This window comes from Acomys russatus, chromosome 15 (assembly GCF_903995435.1).
Source record: "Acomys russatus chromosome 15, mAcoRus1.1, whole genome shotgun sequence".
Classification (NCBI taxonomy): Eukaryota; Metazoa; Chordata; class Mammalia; order Rodentia; family Muridae; genus Acomys; species Acomys russatus.
In genome coordinates, this window is record NC_067151.1 from 28,509,913 (window position 1) to 28,536,834 (window position 26,922).

Consider the following 26,922-nt stretch of genomic DNA (forward strand, 5'->3'; position numbering starts at 1 on the left):
TGAGCGCCTTTAACCCTGGAGCTGGGGCGGCAGAGGCAAGTGGATCTCTGTGAGTTCAAGACCAGGCTGGTCTACGCAGCAAGCTCCAGGATAGCCAGGGCTATGTAGGAAAACCCTGTCTCAAAAATAAACAAAAACCAATTGTGTGCAGGATGGCACTGGATGTCCTGCTCTGCCGCTCTCTGCTTTATTCCCTGGACTTGGAGGTATGCCAGCAAGCCCAGTGTTCCTGCCACCCCAGCCCAGGAAAAGTGTTGTGAGTGCAGACGTGACCAAGCCACGCTTTTTTAGGTGGTCACTGAGGATTTGAACTCAGATCCCCCTACTTGCAGCAAGTGCTTTTACCTGCTGAGCCATCTTCTCAGCCCCTTAAATGATTTATAAAGAATAACGTGAGCGGCTGAGATGGCTCAGGGAAGGGGCTGCGGTAAAGGAGCTTGCTGTGTAAGCCTGGAGACCTGAGTTCAAGGCCCTGCATACAGAGGAGAAAAGGACAAAGATGTCCTCAGATCTCATATCTGCACCAGACACACGCATCCTCATGTACATCATGGACACTCACACACAAACACAGAAATCCATGTAACGATGTGTAAGTACACTTAGTGGAGATTACTTTTTTGTTATACATGAAGCAATTTTTTTTTTTTTTTTAGGCAAAGTCTCACTAAGTAGCCCAGGATGACCTCAAACTCTGTATGTTGTTGAAGCTGACCTTGACCTCCTGATGCTGGGATTCCAGGCAAGCACTACTGTGCCTAGCCTGTTTTTATTAACAATTCACTAAGTGGAAAGGTATTTTCAGTTAAGCTCTGGATATGATAAAATAAACAAAGTATATCTTAAGGTTTATTTTTCAAAACATTCTTTTAAGGTCATCAATAACACATAGGGTATTTGAAATGCAAAGAAAAATTATTAATTCCTAATCATGGGCTTTGCCATATCTATTTGCTCAAAACCATTGCAAGTTAGTTAAATTACCTTAACGTAAGCAATACAGTCTCTGAGGCTCCTTCACAAACACTGAGGATATGGTAAAAATCAAGCAGCAGTGCTGAGGTAACTCCAGAAAGACCAGAAATTGCTGGATTCAACCTCACCTATAAGAGACTAGATAACAAAGCTACACAGAGAAACCCTGTCTCAAAAAAAGAGACTTGCTAAAATAAAGCAAGGGCTGGGTTTGGTGGCAGACACCTTAACACCAGCATTTGGGAGGCAGTGGCAGGTGGATCTCTGAGTTTGGGGACAGCCTCATCTACATAGTGCATTTGAAACCAGCTTGTTTCCATGGTAGGAAAGATCCTGTCTCTCCTCCTATATGTCTGTCTGTCTCTCTTTCTGAGACAGGGTCTCTCTACATAGCCCTAGCTGTCCTGGATCTCACTATATGCTGGGATTAAAGGCATGAGTCACCACACCCAGCCACCCCCTCCCCCATATGTATTTCAATGATGAAATAGCTCACCCCTTCTTTCTATATACCAAAGGAACTAAAACAGGCTTATTTTTTTTTTTACTTTACTGATGGTACAATAAAACTAGCTTATCCCAATGATGCACTGACACTCAGCATGGCTCAGAAGAACAATTAATGTGAATCTAAAGCCCTCGCCACCTAAGTCAGGTAGCCGGCCCTGAAGCGCTCATCTTTAGCAGCTGATCATGGCTTTCTGGAGAATACATTTTACTGTTTATCACGAAGAGTCAAACACTGCCTTAGAACACGCTCCTTTCCCCGCAGAGGGAACGGGTGCCAGCTTACTGGGTAATGGATCCAACACACTCCATGTCGAATGTTGTCTTTGTACTGCCCCTTGAAGATGAGCCTTCCGTCAGTGTCATACTCCTGGGCCGGTCCATTCAGCTCGCCATCCACGTAGGTGCCCTGGAGGACACCTCCATCCTCATAGGTGTAAACACCCTGGCCCTGCAGGGCGTCATCCACGTAGTATCCTTCCAGGGTGCTGCAAAGCAAGGGGGGAACAGAAAGGACAGTCCGGTGACACAGCGCTATAGTCCCCCACCCCCACCCCAGTGTACATGTGTCATACATGTGCATATCATGTGGTGGTTGTTCTCTCTTTCCGCTCTGTGGGTCCCAGGGATCAAACTCGGGTTGTCAGGCTTGGTAGCAATCACCTTTACCTACTGAGCCATTTTAAAATAAAAGATCAGGTCCAAGGACCCACATGCCCAGCTCTGTGTCAACCCTTACATGTGGTCAGGGCAACACCTGGAATTCCCACAGGTTGATGATGGCTAGGAAAAATGCCGAAAGATGGATAAACGGTTGGTAGTGTCAGTTTGTTGGTTGGGTATCTGCCTAGCATGTCCTGGACCCTGGGTCCCAGGAAGCCTTAACCCATAATCTCTGGATTCATAGGAATCCTCCTTCTTCTGTTTCTTTCCCCTCCTGAAGGAAATAGAAGAAAAAAGCCACAGGTTGGGCTGAGAACAAGTGTCACCTACTCATCCCATCTATCCATGTCTCTGTGGTCCAGGCAGATGCCCAGTGTACACCGGGCGCCAGCATTTCCACTGTTGTAGTCTAACTCTGCCCATTCACTTCTCTCTGAGGTCCAGGGTTCACTGGCAGGTCTCGAGGCCCTTTTGGATGGCTCGGGCACAGGGGTCTTCAGTCACACAAGTACGGCTTAGCTTATGCAAATGGCTACCTTACATTCCAGTCACTAATATTTTATCCTACAATGCTTCAATCAAGAGACTCTCCTTTGCTTCCACTGGAGACAGATGAGGATTTATTTTTGTTATACAGTCACGCATGCCCTAATGACAGAGATGGGCTCTAAAAAATGTGCCATTAGGTGATTTTGTCACTGTATGAACAACACATGTGTGTACATGTATGTACACACAAATCTCGGTGCGATAGCCGCTTCAACATCTAGGTTACTTGATAATCATGCAGGACTTTTGCGGCATACACTGCTCAAGGGATCGTGTGTGCGTGTGTGTGTGTGTGTGTGTGTGTGTGTGTGTGTGTGTGTGAGAGAGAGAGAGACAGACACTGTACACATGTACACAATCATAGATAGGGATGTAGGAGGAAGGTGTGTGTGTGAGAGAGAGAGAGACAGACAGACAGACAGACAGACACTGTACACATGTACACAATCATAGATAGGGATGTAGGAGGAAGGTGTGTGTGTGTGTGTGTGTGAGACAGACAGACAGACAGACACTGTACACATGTACCCAATCATAGACAGAGATGTAGTGGGAAGGTGGCAGGCTCAACCCTGCTGCTCCCATCAGCAGCCTGACAGAGGCTGAGCCCCATGGCGCTGGACCAGAAGAAGCTCACAGCAAGGTCGCAGTGATTTCACCACCCTTTCCCTACCCCTATCCTTAGAAAATACAAAAGTTCAGAAATATGTTTTCCGTCCATAGCCTTATGCAACGGAAGTTAAGTTTACCAAAAAATTCCATTTGGTATAAAAAAAAAAAGGGCTCAAACCACTTTAAAAATTTAAAACATAAAGGTCAACAATACAGCTCAGTCGATAAAGGCGCGTGCTGCCAAAAATGAGATTCCGAGTTTGACCCCCTGGACACACATTGTGGGAGGAAAGAACCAACTGAGGAAAGTTGTACTCTGACTTCCACATATAGGCCATGGCCCCTAGGCTGCCTTGCACAGAACGTACACACACAAAATAAGCAAATGTAACTTAACGATTAAAAAACTAAATGTAAGGGCTGGAGAGATGGCTCAGTGCATAAGAGCACCGTCTGCTTTTCCAGAGGTCCCGAGTTCAATTCCCAGCAACCACATGGTGGCTCACAACCATTTACACTGGGATCTGATGCCCTCTTCTGGCCTGCAGGCATTTGTGCAGAGAGAGCACTCATAGACATAAGTAAATCTTTAAAAAATTAAAATGCAAGATACTCAGAAAAAAGATGGTTTGACTAACTGCTTTTATTTTATTTTATTTTTTTACTAACCGCTTTTATTTTATTTTATTTTATTTTTACTAACCGCTTTTATTCCTAAATCAGCTGGCAAGCATTTTAAGGTATGCTTTCATGTAGTGAGCACTGTATGGAGCTCTAGCCAGCACTGTACACAGAGCAAGTACCACCCAACAGTATTTCATGGGAGCACATTGTGCTCTAGGGACCAGGAAGGAGAAGCGCACAGTACATACTGGGTGGGCAGGACAAACACATACCTTATATTGGGGCAAGCATACACTGTGTACTGGGCTGAGTGGGACAGGCACACACGATGTGCTGGGCTAGGTAAGAAAAGTACACATGTTCTGGGGCATGCAGAACAAAGCGAGGCATAGGGGCTGAGTAAGCCGTTCCCGACTGGTCTTATGATTGAGAACAATCTGTAATTATTAAACGAAATGCACAGCCTGCGCAGTGACAGCCCCTGATTTCATTGTAATTACACTACTTGTGGTCTCCCGAGGGGATAAATACTTCTCTTTCCCGTTTGTTTGTATTATCGATGACAAATAGGCTTATTAAATTCACGAAAGGAATAAAGTATACTTTAACATCGCTTCTGCATAAACAACCAAAACTCTAAAGTCAGTGAAGCTGAATTAACGAGCTTCAACTGTCATTAGACTCACGAAATTAAAAAAAGAGAGCTGCCTTGGAGAAGGATTGCTAGTCTACTGGTAGGGCGATGTGGCATGCGGTCCAGGGAAGGGGGGCTTGCCTCCTCATTTCTGGGAGCGATTTGTCAGGTAAGGTAAAAGACACCCAGAAGTCTGAGTTGTAGATAGGTTATAAACTTCAGCAGGTCTATATCCCAAATACTGAGAGGAAGATACAAATATAAAAACACATTTTGTTGCCAGATATGGTGGCACACACCTTTTAGCCCCAGCACGCTGAGGCAGAGGCAGGTAGGTCTCTGTGAGTTCGAGGCCAGCCCAGTCTACAGAGTGAGTCCAGGGCAGCCAGGGCTACACAGAGAGACCCTGTCTCGAACCTCCCACCAGCCCCATCAATGTTTTGTTGTTGTCGTTGGAACTTTTAATTTAACCAAGTGTTCTAAGTTTTGATTTGCTTGTCCTGGCAACATGTTTGACTTTTGATTCTTAGCAGCATTCAAAATGTTCCTGTGAAGCTGGGTGTGGTGGCGCACGCCTTTAATCCTAGCACTTGGGAGGCAGAGGCAGGCGGATTGCTGTGAGTTCGAGGCCAGCCTGGTCTATAAAACAAGTTGAGTCCAGGACAGCCAAGGCTACACAGAGAAACCTTGTCTTGAAAAACCATAAAAAAAAAAAAAAATTCCTGTGTATATTTGGGTATTATCCCAACAGACATGCATGCCAATACCACTCAGATTAAAGGCATAGGTCTTTCAGACGAGTTAGTATTTTTGTGAGTGTTGAGTTTCTGCATGTCAGGTCTTACATGTGGAGGTGAGAGAACAGTTGCTCCTTGCACTGTGGGTCTTGGGAGCCAAGCTTAGGTGTTCAGGCAAAAGCTTTTACTCACTGAATCATGCTTGTTTGGTTTTGGTTTTTCCACACAGAGTCTCTCTGTGCAGTCCTGGTTGTGGCGGGACTCGTTACATAGACCAGGCTGGCTTTGAACTCAGAGATCTGCCTGCCTCTGCTTCCCAAGTACTGGGACTAAAGGCAGTGCCTCTACACGCAACTCCACTGAGTCATTTTGTTTTGATCTCCATCCCAAGTGTTTTCCTGACTTGGAGTTGCCTCTTTGCCCGGGTGCCCATTCTCACTCCCCTCCCATGAGAAAGAGCTGTTTTCCTCTGTGCTCAGTTGACTTCTGACACAGGGTGTTTGTTCTTACCTAGGACAACAAAGGTCTACAGCTCAGTGAGATCCCGAAGCCCCGAAAACTACATTTTTAGGGATGCCAGAAAGATGTTTCTCTTTCTGCAATAATTTATGAACGACCCAATTGAATGGGAGGAAGATAAATAGATATTTTTAAAATAATAACAATTTATTTCTGTTATGTGCACTGCTGTTTTGCCTGCATGTATGTCTGTGTGAGGGTGTCAGATCTTGGAGTTACAGACAGTTCTGAGCTGCCATGTGGGTGCTGGGAGTTGAACCAGGGTCCTCTGGAAGGGCAGTCTTTATCTGCTGAGCCATCTCTTCCATCCTCAATATCTTTTTTGTTTGTTTGGTTTTTGAGACTGGGGTTTCTCTGTGTAGCCTTGGCTGTCCTGGAACTCTCTCGGTAGACCAGGCTGACCTTATACTTAGAGATCCACCTGTCTCTGCCTCCCGAGTGCCAGGATTAAAGGCGTGCAACACCGTGCCTAGCTGATTTCATTACTCTTATGCAAAGTATTTGATTGGCCTTTATGCAAATAAGCATCAGGCATTCCCATGTGTGGCATCCTTCTGTTCTGTTTCCTCAGGGTGGGGGTAATAACCTTCTATCCTCATGATCATCTCTGTCTTTTATTGCTGTTTGTTTTGAGACAAGGTCTTGTGTGCTCAGGCTGGCCTTGAACTCACTGTAGCCAGGATGACTATGAACTCTCGATTTTCCTGCCTCCACCCATCAATGGCTGAAATTGTAGGCATAGGCTACCACTGATGGCTCCAGCTCTGTTTTAATTTTATTCTCTCACCTGTGTGTGTGTGCGCGCGTGTCGGCCAGAAACAGGTGTCTGATCTCTTGGACCCGGAGTTACAGTTGTGAGCCATTCAATGTGGGTGCTGGGAACTGAACTTGGGTCCTCTGGAAAAGCAGCAAAGTGCTCTTAACCATGCAGGCCTCTCTAGCCCTAGTTTTAGTATTCTTAACCTGTGCTTCCTTTTAACATTTTGGCAGACTCCTCAGGATATTAAGAAATAACAACAACAAAGATGTATATGGATTGTTTGATTTTTCTGGCAATGGCACCTGAAGCAAACCCGGAGACATGAAAACGTCAGTTTAACTACACTTTTTCTCCTCAAGTACACAGGCTGTTATCTTTTTTTTAAAGCCTGTTCTGCTGCTGTTGTATCAAAGCTTATTTTGTGAGGCGCTAAGTTTCTAGAAATAGTGAAATAAGAAATATAGTTTAAAATAATGAGGAAATTTAGCTGTTTCTCACTCCAACTGATGCACCTGCATTTTACTCAAATATGACTGTATCTTCACTTGAAAGTTACCTTTGTAGTGTCTAGGAAACTTGGCTTTTCTTCATGGTCTGGGTACTGAGAAGTTCCTGTCCTTTCCACCTCAGGGGCCTGACCACTATTCCTTTTCTCTAGCAGGTATGTGCAGCCTGTAGCTTCTGGGATGCGTACAGCCGTGGATAGCTGTGAATGTGGCCAACACCAAACCTCAAACTTGCTTAAACCTTAGGACCGACTTTTTTTTCCCCCTTTTATACCTAGTACTTCTTGATTCTCAAGTCTGAACTTCACAGGTAAATAACATCGTGCCCCAATATCAAACGGTTGGACACACCTGCCAGTGTTAGTGTTTCCTCGTCAATCCAAGAGTCAAGAAAGAAACTCACACAAATCCGAATTCTACTTTCAAGCCCCACCTCTAAAAAATTAAACTGTGGCTCTCAGTTTGAACGCATTGCTCTAGGTGTCATTTGGTGTGGCTGTTGGAAGGTGAAAGAGCCCCAGCCAGCTGCTAAAGCTACTTCCAGCCAACACTTTCAACCTTCGGAGGTGGGGTGGGCAAGGGAACAAAGCGATTTCTGTAGCTAAGGAGTGGCTGGGCGTGGTGGCACACTCCTTAACCCCAGCACTTGGGAGGCAGAGGCAGGTGAATCTCTGAGTTCAAAGCCAGCGTGGTCTCCAGAGAGAGCTCCAGGACAACCCGAACTATACAGGGGAAACCCTGTCTTGAAAAAGCAAAAACAACCAACCAAACAAAATAGTTAGGAAGTGATCTTAGCCAGGCATGGTGGCACATGCCTTTAATCCCAGTACTAGGGAGGCAGAGGCAGGCAGATCGCTGTGGGTTCGAGGCCAGCCTGATCTACAAAAGTGAGTCCAGGACAGCTAAGGTTACACAAAGAAACCCTGTCTCGAGAAACTATAAAAAGAAGTGATCTCAAAGAAAATGAAGAAAGCAGGGAAACAGGAAGCAGACCGGCCATTATTTCCTCACTGCTGGTCAGAATGGAGAGGCAGATGTACTTAAAGAAATTACCAGGCTGGAGATGGCTCAGAGCACTGGCTGCTCTTCCAGAGCAACCAGGGGGTGGCTTACAAGCATCTATAATGTGATCTAATGCCTTCTTCTGGTGTGCAGGCATACATATACTCAGAACACTGAAATAGTATATAAAAATAAATAAATAAATCTTTAAAAAAGAGTTACCTGTAGAGCCTGGCATGGTAGCGATCACCTGTAATCCCAGTACTCGGGAGGCAGAGGCAGGCAGATCTCTGAGTTTGAGACCAGCCTGGCCTACAAAGTGAGTCTAGGTCAGCCAGCCTGTTGCACAGAGAAACTTTGTTTTGACAAAACAAAACAAAACAAAACAAAAGTTACCTCTAAAAGTGAATTTAGTCGGGGTTTCACACCTATAATCTCAGCACTTGGGATGTAAAGGCGGATGACCAGGAGATTAAGATCACTGTCAGCTATATAGTGAGTTCAAAGCAGCCTGCGCTACATGAGTCCCTGTCTAAAAAAGGAAGGAAGAAGGAAGGAAGGAAGAAAGGAAGGGGGAAGGAAGGAAGGAAGGGCGAAGGAAGGGCGAAGGAAGGAAGGAAGGAAGAAAAAGAAAGAACGAACACGTAGAAGTGAATTCACCTCAACACTAATTCTTACTAACTAGGGAACTCTGGTAAAGTTATTTAGCCTCTCAAAGCCTTAGTTTCTTCATAAACGAAATGGGATTGGAAATCCAAATGTATTTATTTACTGAGCTGGAAGATGGAGACGGGGACGGTAAGGGAACACACAAGAATTTTGCCTCACACGGGAGACTGGGATGCGTGACTTCAAACGCTCACTCCCACCCAGCTTCACTGCAGTGTGGTCAGGCACTCTGTAACAACCTGGGAAACATTAGGTGTCCTCATTTCCCCTCGGCCTATAGGGATCCCCTGGCCCGACACATCAGCGTGGGGAACCAACAGCAGGGGATGGCTCTGGGAGGCTGCGGCAACAGCTCAGTTGGTAAGCTGCCTGCCTTGCAGACACACGAAGATGTGCTTTAGTCCCTTAGAACACACTTAAAACAAAGAAAGACCGGTGGGGTGGGGTGGGGTGGGGTAGGGTGGGGTGGGGTGGGGTGGAGCTGTAACCTCAGCCTAGCCTGCTTGGTGAGTTTCAAGCCAGTGAGTGGCCCTGACAGATGGCTCAGCAGGTAAAGGTGCTTGTCACTAAGCCCAATAGTTGAGCTCCATCTCTGGGCCCCACATGGTAGAACCAGATCCTGCAAGTTGTCCTCTGACCTCTGACCTCCACAAACACTGTGGCATGTCTAGCCCCTCCCAAAAATAAATCTATGTAATTAAAAAAGAAGCCATAAAATCAAGGTTCATGACACTGAGGAACAACAAAGCTTTTTTAAAAAAAATCCTCCACATGTATGAACATATGTGCAACACACACACACACACACACACACACACACACACACGAAAATGACTAGGGTACAGAAAATAAAGGCACACAGTAGCCAATACTCCGAACACTAGTTGGCATATCCAAGAAAAGCATTGACAATGAATATTTTACAGTCTGAGTTCCATGGCACACACTATGATCGCAGCACTCATGAGGAAGAGGCAGGAGGATGGCAGGTCTGAAGGCAGCCTGCCAGGGTTTAAGGAGCAGGAGATGCAGTGCGGTGGTAGAACACCTGCCTGGCATCCATGCGGTCCTGGGTTCAGGCTCCAGCACCGAAGAATAATCACACATATAACGAATCACCTACTTTTCATCCTGGGCTACCGTAAGACTCCAACAACTACCACTCCACAGCTTGGAAGCAGATGCCTCTGGGTTTGTTCGTTTTTCTTTTTCTTCTCCCAGTCTAGGCTAACGACAAGATCTGGCTCTACGTTTATAAATTTTGGTGGAACCCAGAACAGTTAAATGGTTAAATCTGGATTAGTGATCACAGTCTGAACCAGAGATGCAGAAACTGAAGCATCCAGAGATGCAGAAACTGAAGCATCCTTAGTACCAGAATGATACTTCCAGCCTCAGGACCACACACACCCAGTATCAGGCTCCAGCCAGACCACGGGGCACCAGGTGAATCTCAAGATCTTGTTTGCTGACTGTACACTTGTCCTTATCTCAGGATCAGAGCAGTGAAGAAGTCTCAGTTTCTTGAACTAAGTCTCAACTGCTTTAACTTGGATGATTTCCTTTTTGTCCTTTCAAAGGGTAGGGGTGGGGTGGGGTGTGGCGGGGGAGGGTGTATCTCTACCATAGAGGGCTTGCCTAGCATGGGTTCAGTCCTCAGCACAGGACGAAATAAAAGATGCACGTGAAAAAAAAAAAGTCATAATGAAGGCCACTCAATCACATGTCAACCTATAATTAATTTTACAAAGGGAGAAAAAGTTGAGCATGGTGGTGTACCCCTGTCATTCTAGCCACCTCAGAGGTGGAGGGAGGAGAATCAGGAGGCCAAGGAAATCCTTAGCTACATAGTGAGTTTGAGGCCAGCCTGCGCTATAGGAAACCCTGTCTCCAGAGAAAAATAGTGACTAGGTATGTTCAAAGGAAAGCGAAGCTAATGGATTGACTTCTGACTGTTGGCCACATACTTTAGCCTCACCTCCCGTTTCAGACTTGCCACTTCCTGAAATGCATGCCAATTATTGCAGGAACACGGCAGGAGGTGAGGAGGTAGATAGGACACTTGAGGTCAGAGGTGGCCAGCTAGGCACATGGGGCAGGCACTCAGGGAGTTGAGGCCCCTACCTGCCTACTCAGGGATCACTCTCCTGTGGCTAACAGGAAGCACATTTGTGGCACACTGGTTGACTGCTCAGTCTAGCTTAACACTGCTCTGCTACACCAGACCTGTAAAGTTGGGAGGTAAGTGCTTCTAAATACAACCTATTTGCTGGGCCGTTTTCTCTGAGAGTCGGTCAATTGTTGTCTAGCCTCACCTACCTACCAAATTAAAGTATGAATACGCTCACGTGTCAGTGTGTGTGTGTGTGTGTGTGTGTGTGTGTGTGTGTGTGTGTGTGTACACGCGCATGCGCAAATGTGGGTGTACGCGTGCAGCTGTCAGGATGATTCTAACTTGTTTTCAGCTCCTACATCTACTTGGCAAAGACTTTACTACCATAATTTTAAAACACCAAGTTAAGGAAAAGGGTCATAATGCATAGATGATGACAGAGACAGAGATTCTGCACTCAAGGAAACTCTCCTCCTTAGGTGAGGAGGGGAAATAAGACGGTCACAAGAGCATACATTGTTGGGTGGTGCAAAAATAGTCTCAGCATAAAGTAAAAAAAAAAAAAAAAAAAAAAAAAAAAAAAATCAACATTTTTTTTTTTTTTTTTTTTTTTTTTGGGAAAAAGAGCTAATACTGAACTGCTATGGAAACAGCAGGAAAGTCACCTTCTGGATAGAGGGATTATGAAAGAGGTGGCTTTGGTGCCAACAGTTTGAAAGAAATCCCTGGGGACCCGGTATCTAGTGGGGATAGTATTTGTGCATATGTATATATGTATACAGTGTGTGTTTGTGTGTGTGTATGAGGTATGTGCCTGTGTCCATGGGAATGTGTGAGTGTGGCATATACATGCCACAATACATGAGGAGGTCAGAGGACAACCTTGGGTGTCTCTTCTTGCCTTCCAACCTGTGTGAGGTCATTGAGCTACGTTATAGTTTTTGAACTGGGTGGCCATGAGATGAATTTGTGCATGATGGGCGCTGCTGAATCTGGTGTGGCAGAACACCAGTGGACACACACATTCCAGACTCAGCACACCTCAGGTTGGCTCCTGCACAGCCACGCTGTCATTTCTCGTCAACAAGCTCTTACATACATGTTGGGGTTACCCTCCCCTTTTTGAGGTGTACATAAACTTTTAATTGAATTCTTGCATTTGTACCATTTTTTTCCCCTTTGAAACATAGTCAGGGACCCTCATCCCCAAACAAAACAGAACACCGATGCTACCTGCCGTCAAAGAAGAAGAACTTTCCGCGTCCATTCTTTTCTCCATGCACGAAGTTGCCCTCAAACCTGTCTGTGGAGGAGTAAGTGACGGTGCAGAACCCGTGTGGTAACCCATCGTCATCCAGGTGGCCTGGGGAAAGAGAAGCACAGGGCATGCCTCAACACCAGCCTCGCCACGCAATCACCATCAGCTCAGAACGGTCAAACCAGTCTCAGAAAACTCATGTGTGGGGCCGGAGAGATGGCTCAGAGGTTAAGAGCACTGACTGCTCTTTCAGACGTCCTGAGTTCAATTCCCAGCAACCCCATGGTGGCTCGCAATCATCTATCATGAGATCTGGTGCTCTCCTCTGCTGTACAGGCAGGACACCGTATACATAATAAACAAATCTTAAAACAAACAAACAAACAAAACAACTCCTTGTATGGAGGCCAGAAGAGGGCATCCATCAATCCTTCTGCTTGTGGAGTTACAGATGGTTGTGAGCTGCCCAACATGGGTGCTGGGAGCTGAATTCAAGTCCTTGGTAAGAGTAGCAAGTGCTCTAAGTGCTGAGCCACCGCTCCAGTCCCTACTTCTGTGTCTTACCGGGGACCACATGCAGAACTTTCTCACCCCTGCGGAAGAATACTTGATGCTTTGTATGCTCCGTGGACTGACTGGTCCACATGGAAAGGCCTGAGCACATTTGAGGACACAGAGCTTGCATCATTTCATTTGCCCTGGCACTGGGATGCGTTATCAGCAGGGCCATCTGTAACACTGGTCACCGCTTCCCAAGGTCCCCCAGAGAACTTATGTTTGAGCGGAATGTTCCCAGCGTCTCATCTTCAAGCGAAACGTGGCTCAGGCAGCACCTAGTTACAGTCTGATTGTCACACACACTGTCTATGCGACTCTTACACGCTACACATGTGCAATATGATTTCACATATGATCCTAGAGCAGGGCATTCAACGTTTAGTAGCATCTGGACGCACCGTCGTATTTTACATTCACATTACAAAGGAGAGGCATGTTATCTACAACTTTATTACTGAAAGGTTTTTTTTTTCCTTAGCTTAAACTTAAGGGAACCCTAAGTGCTCGACTTTTAAGGCCATTTCCGCTTTGACTGGTTAAGGACAGTCCTTCGCATCCCTCGTGTGTCAGGAGGCTTATGTTGTAAGTGGAGATGAAGGGCCCACACTGCCGCTGAAATAGTGATCTTGGATTCCAGGAACAGTCCCTACACTCACTCACCTTTGACCTTCTCCTGCTTCCTGGTTACAAACTATACAGCCCAAAGCAGTTTAGGTCCTTAGTTAACCAGCTACATGTTTTCCAGACCCCAGGAGACCCTCTAATTAGTATCCCCCCCAACCATCTGGGTGAGGGGGTTTGCAGAGCTGAGCGAAAATAAAGGCACTAATTACTCTCCTGCCTTCTCCCCTGGGCTAACCGCCTGAAAATCATGGGTGAAAATATTACAAATTGTGAGGTGCACGGACTTTAAATACTAAACTGTGGTTTCCAGGTGGCCCACTGGCATGAAAACACAAGCCATGCCACCCTAATGAATTCTTTACCCTCCTACAAATTTTATTTTAAGATGATAAAATACCAGGCTAAGGGGCTAAGGGCGCAGTCACCGGAGGAGAGTTTACATAGTGTCCTTGAGAACCCAGACGCCCAGCCCTGCAAAATAAAAATTAAAAAGATAGGAAAAGTATTTATATAGGAAAATGATGCTCTTTATATTACTGACTAGTGAAACATGCAATAATAGCAAAAATTACAATATTTTAATCACGCTGACTTTACATGGAATGAGTTACCTAGGACACAGTACAGTAACACATGCTTTTATCTTATTCGTATACATGTGTGTGCCTGGTTGAGCTCATGTGTACCACACACACGTAGCCTGCAGAGGCCAGAGGGCCATTGGATCCCCTGGAACTGGAGTTTCAGGTGGGTGTGAGCCACCAGGAGGGTGCTGGCCACCGAACTGTGGTCCTGTGCAAGAGGGGACAGTGCTCTCAGCACTGAGCCATCTCCCCAGGGCCATAGATGGCTGTGTAAAAACACCACAGACAACTTAGTTCCTTTCTTTCTGAACACAAACTTTTTCTACAAGGGTCAGGAAATCAATGTCAGCAGGGAACTTGTCCAAACTTGCTCTCTTTTGGTGGAGACCCTAAATTACATGTTATAGCCCTGACAGAGCCGTATAAAATAATCTGGACAATTATTTTCATCTACTGATGACATTCTTTCATTGAAACGTCAAATTTACTTTTTCCTCCTTTAATAAACACACTCAATATCGAGCTAAAAGCTTTCTCTTATGAAACATTGAAATCAATTAAATGTAGCCCTTAACATTCCTACGAATTTAGTGTCCTACTTTTGTTTTAGGTGGAGATGTCAGAATAATTAGGTTAGCCTCTCAGGAGAGTAATTACTGATGTGTGAGAAATACTCCCACAATGGAAAAAAAGGTTCCCACCCTTCAGACTTTTAATAGCGGTTGTTAAGTAAACTGTTTTTCTACTGTAAATCAAGAGAAACATTATGATAAACGTGAGCACCCGAGAGGGAAGGAAGCCAGTGGGATCCATCCCACTTCCCTTCTTCCCTGCCCTGTTTCTGAAGGTGTGCCACCCTGCACACTGAACGCAGACATACAAGAGAAATGGAAGGCTGTCATGTGACTGAGGCAGGCAGAAGTCGGTTCTGGTGCCAGGCGAGAGGGCAACAAAAACCTCACCCCTGCTCCAACATTAATCTGTTTGGACCCCTTCTGCAACAGGCCAATGGAGAAGGAGCCTTTCACTCTTTCCTGGAGGGTTATGAGTGACAGGCACTTCTCAGGGGACCTTGTGCTTTTTAGAAGAAGATCCGTGGACGGGTGGTTGCTCCCTGCTAGTCAGTCTGCATCTGAAAGCTGGGCAATCTGTCAGACCTCGCTAGGTTTTCCATCTGACTTAGTTTGTTTTACATCCTTTGGTGTAAGCAATGAAAAGTTTAGAAACTAGAGAGGGCCTGAAACTTCTGTAGTTTTTCTGCTAAGTAGCTAACCCAAGCATCAACAAAAACCAAACGAACTGAGCGTGGTAGTGAAAGCTTGCCATTTTACCACTAGGAATTAGAAGATCAAGAGTAGCCTTGAGGCCAGCCTGGGCCACATAACATTTGCTATCTGACACAAACCACAACAGAACAGAATGAACAAACAGCCCCAGTCAAAGCAAGAGCAACGAACAAGACTTGAAAAAGCAGAAAAACCTAGGGAAGAGATTGCCTGTTATTACAATCTTGCTGCCTTTGGACAGAGAGAGCCGGGCACACTTCTTATTCAAGTGCTGCTAGGACAGTGAGGTTATGTGGTACCACAGCCTCAGCAGCCAGCAGCAGGGAGAGGAGGTCACTACCCAGAAGAAAACAACTGTGAAGGCTAGTGTTTGGCACAGTTGGGGGCTGGGCTAAGTGCTTTCTTGTTACCTCTTTTAAATGCCACAACAGATGACTGGACACTACCACGTGACCTGCAAGAGCATGCTGATCACTCTAAATGTGTGCGAGGTTGCTGAAAGCCCAGACTCAAACCCCACCAACTCACATTCTCTCTAGAGTAAGGCAAACAAGTTGGGTGTTCTTTCCCCTTACACGAGGCAGCTCTAAGAACAGAAGGGACGGTGGCACAGCAGTTAAAAGGGCTTTCTGCTTCATCCTGAGGACCACAATCCAGAGCCACATTGCGCTGCTCACACATGCCTGCAACTCCGGCTCCAGGGATCCCACACCCTCTCCTGCCCTCCCAGGGCCCCAACATACACATAATTGATTGGAGTAATTAAAAAAGAAAGGGAGGGCTAGGCAGTGGTGGAGCACACCTTTAATCCCAGCACTTGGGAGGCAGAGGCAGGTGGATCATTGTGAGTGTGAGGCCAGCCTGGTCTGCAAAGCCAGTCAAAGCACAGCAAGGGCTGTTATGCAGAGAATCCCATCTCGGAAAAAACAAGGTGGGCGGGGAGAAAGTGAAAGAGAAACTGTTTAGGGAGAACAAAGGGGACTAAGGGGAGGACAGGGAATTATGGCGAAAAATACTCAAAGTACATTACACGCTTGTCTGAAAATAACATCATATAACCCAGTATCAAGTATGATAAAAAGAATATATATATATATTTTTTTTTAAAAATCAATGTTTCAAGTTTCTTGACCATGTAACCGCTGTGCACAATTGAGCCACATGGTGTAGTGTGATTACATATCATCTCATAAGTTTTTCAACTTAAAAAAAAAAAATCTTTAAAAACGAAACAACAATAACTAAACCCACTAGCAATGCCCCAGGCTCCTTACATAAAAGTGCAAGGAGCCGTGGTGGGCAGGCTGCGGAGAACTGCCAAGAGTCTCAACATCATACCCTGGTTGCAAATTCCCACCCCTTGCCTGTGTTGGCCTAACTCAGTGTGGAAACTCTAGTCCTTGCTGAAGACTACAGAATGCGCCGAGTCAGCCAACCACCTTCCAGGCCAGTCCCCACGACACAGAAGGTGGGCACCAGGCCCAAACCACAGGCCAAGTTCACTGGAACGGCAGCTTTGTGTTAATAACACAGCCCTAGCAAGCAAGGCAACCAGGATCTGTCCACAGAAAGACTGACCAGTGTAGCCAGAGAAAAGAAAAAAATAACACGCTTATTTCCACCCCCCCCCATTTTGCTTTAAATATTTTTTTATCTACTAAGTGAATAGAAAGGTAAACACTTTCCCCCAAAGTCAACTCTGAGCAGAGGTGTTTCTGTTTTAACTTGATTAGTCTGCTATGACGCTGGCCTTGGATCAGAAAGGGGTCACCGACTGCCTCCCACTCTGAAGGTATCTGAGAGTGCTGTGTGTCTATTTCCCTTAGAATTCCTCCTCCCTTCCCCTGGCAAAAATCACTTAAGAAAAGGTAAGCTTACTAACGCAAGGATCATGCGTGGAAGACACGGGCTCAGATGTGAGCTGGTGAAGGAATGGCAGCACTCCGGGCATTCAGCACACTGCCCCAGGCACACGACACAGACACATAGAAGAGACAGGCAGGACTAGACAGTTACAGGGGCTCTTAATAAAAACAACTGTGGCTGTTTTGGCGGGGAGGGGGTAGGGGCAGTAGAACCTCGGAGCTACTTGTTTTCCCATTTTGAGTACTTTGCCTCAATGTCTCTTACGCTTTTTCAGGCTTTCCTTTTTCTTTTCTACCCTCGTAACTACACATCTGATACCACAAGAGCCTCCAGGTGATGGCCTCAGCTATTGCATCAGCCTCTGCAGCTGCCTAGCTTATCAGGTCAACTTCCCGGGCAGAGCTCTGACTCTGTCACTCTTCGCCTCACAGCCTCCTGTTCCAACACACGGCCTGTGCTCTCAGCCTGTGGGGCCCAGCTTCCCTTCCCCACCTCCCCCTGTGTGTGTCACTTCTTTTCAGCCTCCTGTTTCAGCTAAGTAAGAGTACTTTCAGGATGGGCCAAACCTCTCCCTTTGACTCACCAAGCTCCCCTCTCTCAGCTCAATTCTGCCACCTCTTCAGGGAGGTCGTATCCCAGCCACTTCTCTAGGCTGCAAGGCATGGTTAGCCTCAAGGTCCGCACGCACATGCATGTGTCTCCGTTTCTCCCTCCTTCCCCAGGCTATGGGATTCACCAACAGCCCTGGCTGACCCAACTTGCAGCTATCTCCCACCTCACGCTCCCAAGTGCTGGGGTTACAGGTGTGGATCACTATGTCTGGCCAAAAGTTTTACATTTATTTATTTGTGTGTGTAGATGCACAGTATCTAGGTAACACAGGTAAGCACGAGCTTGGTGCAGATATGGAGACCGGAGGAAAACAAGCATTTTTCTCCTACCATGTGCGTGCTAGGGACTAATCTCAGAGAGGCAGGCTTGGCAGCAGGAGCCTTTACCTGTGAGCTGTTTTGTTCGCCCATGTTTTGTTTTGTTTTGTTTTTTAAAGCCGACAGTGATGGCCAGGGGTCATAGCCTACATTTCTAAAGCCAGCTTCTTAGGAGAGTGAGGCAGGGGAAATCACGATTTGAAGCCAGCCTGTACTGAGTAGTTCTAAAACAACCTGCGTCTTACATAATAAGACCCTGTCCAGAGGTAGGGGTGTCAGAGTGAGCACTCAAGTGAAAACTGTCAGGTGCTCCGAGACTTTCAGAAGCAGGTCCCAGGTACCCAAACTGCTGAGTCCTTTCTATGAGGGGAGGGGGAGGGGAGGGCAAAGAGGATGGGGGAGGGGATTGATGCCCCTTGTATTTAGAATCACAGCAGCAAGGCATGCTAATCCCAGCACTTGGGAGACCAAGGAAGATTATGGCTGGTCTGAGGTCAGCCTGAGTTAAGTTACATAATGAGTTCTAGAATAGCCAATGATGACAAAGTGAGATTCGTACTGGGGGGGGGGGGGGGGTGGGGTAGAGGGGGAACCAAAAAGGAACTTCATCAGCCTACAATGCCACCACGAGAGCCAAAGTGCACACCATCCTATAAGACGTTTGACCGCAAGTCCTGAAGAGCTCATGTTTTCTTTAAAGGAAGAAGGAAAAGAAGTTTGTTGTGGAGGCTAGATGCCTCCAAATATATTTTTGGGAAACAAACTTGTCGGGGAAACCCTGCTGCTAAGGTCAAAGTCTGACATTAGCGAAAAACGAAAAGAGCTCCTTGCAAAATGGCAGAGTCCCAGCGAGGCTTCCTCTTCACTCCCTGGGGCGGGCGGGCGGGCGTGTGTGTGTGTGTGTGTGTGTGTGTGTGTGTGTGTGTGTGTTGTCTTGGACCCCACACCTGAGGAATGCCAGGTAGAGCTTAGGGAAATTACAGGCCCAACTCCCTTTTCTCCCTAGAACCTGTTCAGCAAGCACCTGGGATTCCAGAAGGCCACCCTTTGCAAATGAGGCATCTCGGTACTCTAGCCCCTCAGCTAGAGAGACCTTTGGCCACCCTGAACTTCCCCACTCCCTCTTCAAAGTTCTGTATCCTCCCATCACCCCTGGAATATAGTTCATCTGCCTCCTGGCAGCTGATCCCGGAAGTTCTTTTCCATCATGTTCAAGGCTGTCTGGGTCCCTTCCCCCCACCCCTCTCCCCACTCCATTTGTCCTTGGGGACCAATGGCCATGATGGGGGAGGGGCAAGCCCCAACACATACTCACCCCTACCAGGAGCAATAGAATCATGAAGGGTGGGACTGACTGACGTCGCACATCACTATTGCTTCTCAGCTCAGTCACTAAGCATCTCACGTGCTTGATTGACTCATTAAAATAAGAAAAAATGAGTTTCTCTAAAAGGAAATGCTGGGCTGGAGAGATGGTTCAGTGGCTAAGAGCGCTTGTTGTTCTTGCAGAGACCAAGGGGTTCAATTCCCAGCACCTAACATGGTGGTTCACAGATGTCTACAATGCCAGCTCCAGGAAGCATGATGCACAAATGTACATGCAAGAAAAACATTCATATATATAAAATAAATGAATGTAAGCAAAAAAAAAAAAAAAAGAGAGAGAAAGAAAAGAAAAGAAAAAGAAAAAAAAGAAAAGAAAAAGCAAAAGCTTTAAAAAGACAAAAGATGTAGCTGGGTATGGTGGTCCATGTCATTATTCTATATTCAGAAAACTGAGGCCCAAGAATTGGTCTACATAATGAGTTCCAGGACAGCCTGGGCTATATAATGAATTCTAGGTTAGCCTATGCTATAAAATACAGAGTGAGATATTGTTGGGAAAGGAAAAAAAGGAAGAAATGTAGACTGCGGGAGTTAAAAAGAATGGTAGGGCAACTGACAAAGGAATTTCACAAGTCTAGCCTGTCTTCTTTTTTTGACAGATGCCCTGTTTTTCTCTTAAGTTTCTCTGTAAAATGAAGATAATACACTACCCACCTCCTAAGACTGGATGGATAATGTCTTAGAGTCCCTTAGTGCAGAACCTGCCCATAGGAAGAGCTAAACAAGCACAGCGATGATGATGATGATAACAGTGGAGACAAGGAAACCACCAAGACGCCAATTCGTGTGCAGAGAGCTGAGTGCCTGGGGTTGAAGCCCCAAGATACCTAGACTACTTTCTATTTAGGAAAAGATCACAGCCAGTTAACACCAGTTCAGAGAATGTTAGATTTTATGCGAAGACCAGCACAAAATGCCAAGGCCTACAATATCTGGAGAAAGGCCCAGTGATGCGGTTTCCTGCAAGCTCGCACTTGCTCCAGGCGCCCTGCCAATCGGAGTCTGAGAAGTGTCTAAAGTGGGCTGGGGTAGGTAGCTCAGTTGGGTCTATTGCTTGCCTAATCCACACGGCAAAATAAATAAAAACAATGTTGTTGTTCTTTTAAAAATCCAGGTATAAACCAGGGGGTGGTGATGGTGCACACCTGTAATCACAGCACTCGGGAGGCAGAGGCAGGTAGATCTCTGTGAGTTCGAGGCCAGCCTGGTCTATAGAGTGAGTTCCAGGACAGCCAAGGCTACACAGAGAAACCCTATCTGGAAAACCCAGGGTGGGGTGGGGGGTGAGGGGTGGGTGTGGGGGGTGGGGATTCAGGTGTGGTTGCTCACACCTGTAATCTCAGCACTCAGGTAGCGGAATGCTCAAAGTTCAAAGCCAGCCTGGGCTACAAATATCTTGTTTCAAAAAATAAAACAACAGTGCACAAAAAGCAAAACAAATTACACTACTTGTTTACTGTTAGGTAAAAAAGAGTGACTGCCCCAGATAGGCCAGGGTTTGAGCCAGCTGTCGTAGCATAATTAGTAATGGTGCCTTTCTTGCTCTAAGGAGCCACCCTCACCTTTATGTAAAGAAACTTCAATGTTTTAATCCACTGGACTAACAATCAACAGGGAAACATACTTTTACTTTTTTTTTTTTTTTTTTAAGACAGGGCCTCATAGTTCAGGCTGGCTTTAAATTTGCTCTGCAGCTGAGGGTGACCTTGAACTCCTGATCCTCCTGCCTCCACCTGCACCTGAAGGTGTGTACCACCTACCATGCCTGGGTTTTGTTTGCATGCCATTACTAGGATCATAAACAACTGGACACATTTTCTAAACAGCTGCACAAGGGAAGGCAGCTTGGACTAGAAGCACTATCTGTAATCAAGGTTTTTTTTTTTTTTTTTTTTAAGTTAAAGAAGATGAGGAGGGATAGAAAGATGGCTCAGTGGTTAAGAGCACTGGCTTCTCTTCCAGAGGTCCTGGGTACAATTCCCAGCACCCACATGGCAGCTCACAACTGTCTGTAACTCCTTCTAGGAAATACAGACATACATGCAAGCAAACCACCACAGCACATGAAATAAAACTAACTAAACCCAACAACAACACCAAACAAAATTTAAAAACAAACCAAACAAACATTATTAAGACAAAACAAAACACCCCAAAGGAATGAGAGCAACATTAGCAATTCTTTAAAAACACTTTTCCTGTCATAACAGAAATGTACAAGCCCAGCAGGGTAGGTCGCTCCTGTAAGCCCAGTCCTCACAGACGCTGGTGGATCTCTGGGAGTTTGAGGCTAGCCTGGTCTACAAAGGACAGCTTAATCTATACAGAGGAACCCTGTCTCAAACAAAGAAACAAACAAACAAAACAAAACAAAACAAAAACAAAAAAGAAATGTACAAGAAATCAATAACTTTGAAAGTTAAGGAAGGCTTCCTATGGCTGGTTCAAACAATGCAGCTGGGCCTCCTAAAAGCCAACACTGGGTTTAGTTAGAGAAATAAAGCTCTGTGAATTCACAACGTTTTTATTCTCTTTTAAAGTTACAAGCAAAACCATGTACTTTAAAGTTGTTTTTGAAACACTAAATGAAGAAATAAGTTTTACAACTTAAATTAGAATGGATGCCTTTCCAGGAATTCAAAAAATCATCCTACTTCATCTCGCTCTAAGCCTTCAGCAGCCCGCAAAAACAGTTGTTTATGAAAACCTCAAAATGGCCTTTCTCCCAACGTAGCACTAATAAATACATATCCACATGTATTTGTGAAGCACTGCCACTTACTTTTTTTCTTTATCATGTTTGTCAGACCTGTTTATAGAGATTAGATCAAAACCAGATTCAGCCAGCGACTTAAAATAATTTGGTGAGATGCTCCGTTTAACAAATTCTGGAACAGCACTACGCAATCTTGCAAAACATCATGGGAACGCTATCTGGGATAGAATAAAATAAATAACAAGTACGCTTAAGAGTGTTTTCCCATGTTCATTGTTACAAAATCAAACCTCCCGTGACACAAACAACTAGATTGTATAACGTTCCCTAAGGCGTCTTTTAGAAGTAAGGGGCTAAAAAAGGAGGCGGAGAAACTCAGCAAAACATTGTGGCGACAAAAGTCGGGGGAGGGGTGCGCAAGAAGAGGCGGAGAAACCTGACACCCAGGCAGTGATATCACCCTCAGCCAACAGCTCGGAATTCAGAAAGTTAAGTGTCACCCAGCAATTTCGGTCCGGGCTGGATCGCCCGCACAGCGCGGCTGCGCCGGGCTCGGAAGCAGGGAGGGGGAGGGGGTGGGCGGCAGAGTTCGCCCCGGGGCAGCCCAGATCGCCGCCAGGCACATCCCGAACGCGGAGCTTTCAAGCCCCGTGGGGAGCGGCGTGCACTACCTAGACATGATTTCATCCTTTTTTCGGAGGATCGGTCCTGGCTGCCATGTGCCCGGTGTGCGGCCCCGTGCATTGCGATGGGAGACCCACCTAGACACGGCCCTGGTGGCCGAGGGGCACAGCGACTCAGACAGGAAAGGGCAAGAGGTCGGAGAGGGGAAGTCGAGGTGGCTGAAACGCGGCTGCTACGAGGAGAACCACCGCCTCTAGGGACTGCCCTCCGGCGCCCTCCCATCCTCCATCCCCTCAAGGACTAAGGCCAAGGTGCTAGGCAGCTCCGCAACTCCCAGGGAGGGTGCTGCTGTGGCCCGGAGGGATGCAGGGGCCTAACCTTCCCAGGGCCGCAGACCCCACTCCCCGCGTGTGCCTCGACGCGCCCTGCGCTCTCCCGGTGCCGTGGTAGTAGCAGTGCAGCCCCCTCCCGAGCCGAGCGACTGGCCACCGGTTTAGGGACCGCGGTGACCATCGGCCCAGCCCTGCGCGCGTCGCAGACCGCCACTCTTTTCGCGCTTCTGGACCCAGGCGTTCCCCCACCCCCACCCCCGCCACGTCCCGGAGAAATGCTGTCTGTACCTTCCACGGCCTCCTCCACCACCTCGTCGTCGCTATCCATGGCGGCTGCGACCCTGCCCAGCACGGTGCCGTGCGACCGGCTCCCTTCCCTCCGGATGATCGCGGCGGCAGGGCGCCTTGCGAGTTTGGAGGAGGCGGGGGTGGGAGGGGGGAGGAAGAGGAGGAGCAGTTGGGGCGGCTCGCTATACCTCCCCCTACAGTCCTTTCAATTCCTCCGCCTGCCGCAGCCGCCGCCCCCACTCCCTTAGTCCCCGGTTCCCCGAGGCTCGGGGTACTGCCGCCGCTGCAACTTTCTCTCGTGATACCCCCTCTTTGTTATGGAGCAGCTGATCCGCTGACATCACCCGGCGCCGGAGCGCTCCCTCCCTCGTTGATTGACAGTTCCCTGTCCTTTCCCAGAAGTGAAGATCCTTAGAACCGAAGGCGCTCCGCAGCCGCGCCGCCTCTTCCAGGCTGTGGGCCGGCTCGGCCGCGTTTACCTTTTGGCTTGGCTCACTGCTCAGCAGCCACGCGGTCCTGGTCGCCGCCCGCTGCTCCCTAGCACTGGGGACTGCCGGGATACCGGCTCTGGGGTGGGTGGGGGACTCGGAGGGTCTGATACCGTGCGGTGTGCCACCGGTGACTTGGAAGTGCGCCGAGTACGGCGTTCCTACCTCTATTCCCCCTCCAGGACAGCTAGAGCTCACGCGGGGCTAAGGGAGCCTTTTTGATGCTCCTGAGCCTGGCCTTCCTCTTCCCCTCGCGCCCCACTTCACTTAGCTTGACAGCACCCGGAGCTGCAAAGAGCCGAGCGCACAGTAGCGCAGGTGCCCGCCTCGGCCCAGAGTCGCCTCCACAAGCCAGTTTTTCCTACTCCAGGATGAATCCTGCGTCCCAGATTCCGCACGACTGCACGTCCCACCCAGAAGTCTCCAGTCTCCGCCCCCTTTCGCATCCCCAGGCCCTAGGGAAGATGCAGGAATTCACCAAACTTAAATGGCAGCAGGCTGGTAATCAGGCCGCACCCGAGGCTTGGCAGGTTCCTTCTCCCCCTTGTGTTGGCGATGGAGCCACCAAGCGGAGAGCCGGAGACAGGATCCTGTGTCTAGCGCGCCTCCTTCTCTCGCCTCCGGTCCTGTACGTGTGATGTCCCTAGATGTCTCTCTGGTTTCTCAAAGTGCCAACCACTTCACAGATTCAGGCGTCTTTGAGGGAGGAAAACCCCAGTTCCCAGCCCAGCCACTTAAGAGTGTCATTATGGCTCTCCCTCTTACAGGTGGCAGCAAAGGACCACTTAAATAGCGGGTTAAATGGATGCAGATGTACACAATGTACCGTGGAATTACCGGGTGCCGGTCTGGCCTTCTGCCAAGAACAACCACCGTGGCGAGTGGGAGGGGTAGGGCAGCAAGCAAAGAAAGTTGTTCTATTTGGTTTTCTGAACAATGAATGAGGCAGGATTTAGAGGCACTTCAACCGCTTGAGAGAGTCAGCAACCGCTCCCCACCCCTTTGTCTTAAATAGCTTTAAAGAAAAAAAAAAAAAAAAACTACTGGGGGGGGGGGCGGGGCCTAGTGGCGCGCACCTTTAATCCCAGCACTCCTGAGGCAGAGGCAGGTGGATCACTGTGAGTTCGAGGCCAGTCTGGTCTACAAAGCAAGTCCAGGATGCTAAGGCTACACAGAGAAACCCTGTCTCGAAAAAACAAAACAAATCAAACAAAAAGGCAGAGTCTCCTGTAGCCATGGTGTCTAACTCACTGCATACAGGAAGATGATCTTGAACTAATGATCCTCCTGGTTCCATCTCCCCAGCACTGCAATTCAAAGCATTGGCCAACATGTTGAGTTTATATGATACTGGAGATCCGATTCAGGTTCTTTGCTAGGCAAACACTCAAGCAACTGAGGTTTTTTGTTTTTTTTTTGTTTTTGTTTTTGTTTTTAAAGGAGAGGAAGCCGAGCATGGTGGTTTTAATCTCAGCACTAGAAAGGCAGAGGCAGGCAGATCCTCTGAGTTTAAAGCTGGTCTGCCTGGTCTACAGAGTGAGTTCCAGGCCAGCCAGAGCTATATAGAGAAGTCTTGAAGAGGGAAAAAGCATGTAAGAGAAAAACTGTAGAGACATTAGCCCCAACTATTATCAGGAATGTTAGCTCCACTCTGACTGCTTTGGAGAAAGGAAGGTTGTGGATAGTCTGTTAGAAGCCTTAGGGTCCCAGGCACCCTCACCTGCAAACTGGCAGGGAAGCCACTCTGGCACTACGGGTTCCTCTTCCCGGACATTAGGCGTTCAGGCGGCGTAGGGAGAGACTCCTCTGGTTTAGGCTAGATTACACTTTGGATCTTTAGCCAAGGCTACACCACTGTATACTCTGGCTCAGGCTACACTGTTCTGCAGTTGTCCAGCCCCTCTGAGGTCGGTCTTAGGGATGACCTCCTTGAAGTCTCCCAGGGTGGGTACCTGGGCCCTTAGGCGCCACCGAAATCTTTTCTTGCAGTGAAAGAATACCTTCAGATTACAATTTATATTTTAATATATTTTTAAAATCCTGTGTGCGCGTGTATGCTGTGTGTATATGTGGCTGTGTGTGTGTGTGTATGTACGTACCTAGGACGGCAGAGAGGTTTGGAACTCTGGAGCTAGCGGTGCAAGCTGTAGTGAGCCCTCAGATGTGGATGCTGGGAACCAAACTTGGGTCTTCTGGAAGAATAGCAAGTTTTCTTGCCATCTGCAGTCCCATATTAGATCACTTCACAACACGAACTACAGAAACAAGGTTTTACTGAGTGTGTGTATGCACATGTATGTGAGTGTGTGTGCGTATTTGTGAATGTGTGCACAAGTGTGTATATCTATCACATGTTTGTGTGTGCACATGTATGTGAATGTGTGCTAGCCAGAGGACAACTTTAGATGTCCTTTGAGTAATGTCTATTATTATTTTATTTTTTATTTTTTTATTTTTAAGACAGGATCTCTCATTTGCCTGGAACTCATAGAGTAGGCCAGGCCTCAGAAATCTACCTGTCTCTGTCTTCCCAGTGGCTGGATTATAGTCATGTGTAGAGGAATTTTAATTCAGAACATGGCTGCTCTGGCAAGAGATCACATCTAAAGACCTTTCTAGGTCTATGTGATCCTGGTGGAACGCAGACACACTTTTAACCCAGGAGATGGAGGTAAGCAGATCTCTGAGGTCAACCTGGTATAGAGCAAGTTTCAGGTAAAGAAAAGCTTAGGTCCAGCTGTGCTGGCACATGCCTTTAATCCCAGCAGTCATGGGACAGAGGCAGGCGGATCTCTGAGTTCTAGTCGGTTCTGTGTAGGAGAGATACACATTTTTGTGTTGATCCCAAGTGTGGGATGGGGAACAGACTTGTGAGAGAGCAAGTGAATGTTTATCCCCTTACAAGTTGAACCACTTCGCGGGGAGAGCTTGGGTGTTGCCAGCTGAAAACATCCTAGTAGAGACTCTGATAGGAGATAATATAGGAACCCCAAACAAGAGACTTGGGAGATAGGACTTGGGATTGTTTTGGCTGTTGATCGCAACACTTCAAGAGATGCTCCAGGGAAAGCTCCAAGGCTCTGGACTCCAGCTGAGGCTTCAGGTGCCAGTTG

General features: G+C 47.2%; 1 protein-coding gene across 1 annotated transcript in view; it reads right to left on the reverse strand.

The window, feature by feature from the left end:
* The window catches only part of Setd7 (SET domain containing 7, histone lysine methyltransferase), a 42,829-nt gene extending 19,392 nt beyond the window's left edge, over positions 1-23,437 (reverse strand). The window contains exons 1-3 of the mRNA XM_051157123.1: positions 23,322-23,437; positions 12,104-12,233; positions 1,769-1,970 (exon numbers count right to left, since the gene is read on the reverse strand). Of these exons, the coding sequence (XP_051013080.1) occupies positions 1,769-1,970; positions 12,104-12,233; positions 23,322-23,361 (372 nt within the window). The 5' untranslated portion in view covers positions 23,362-23,437. The remainder of the gene's footprint in view (positions 1-1,768; positions 1,971-12,103; positions 12,234-23,321) is intronic.
* Between the last annotated feature and the right edge of the window lie 3,485 nt (positions 23,438-26,922).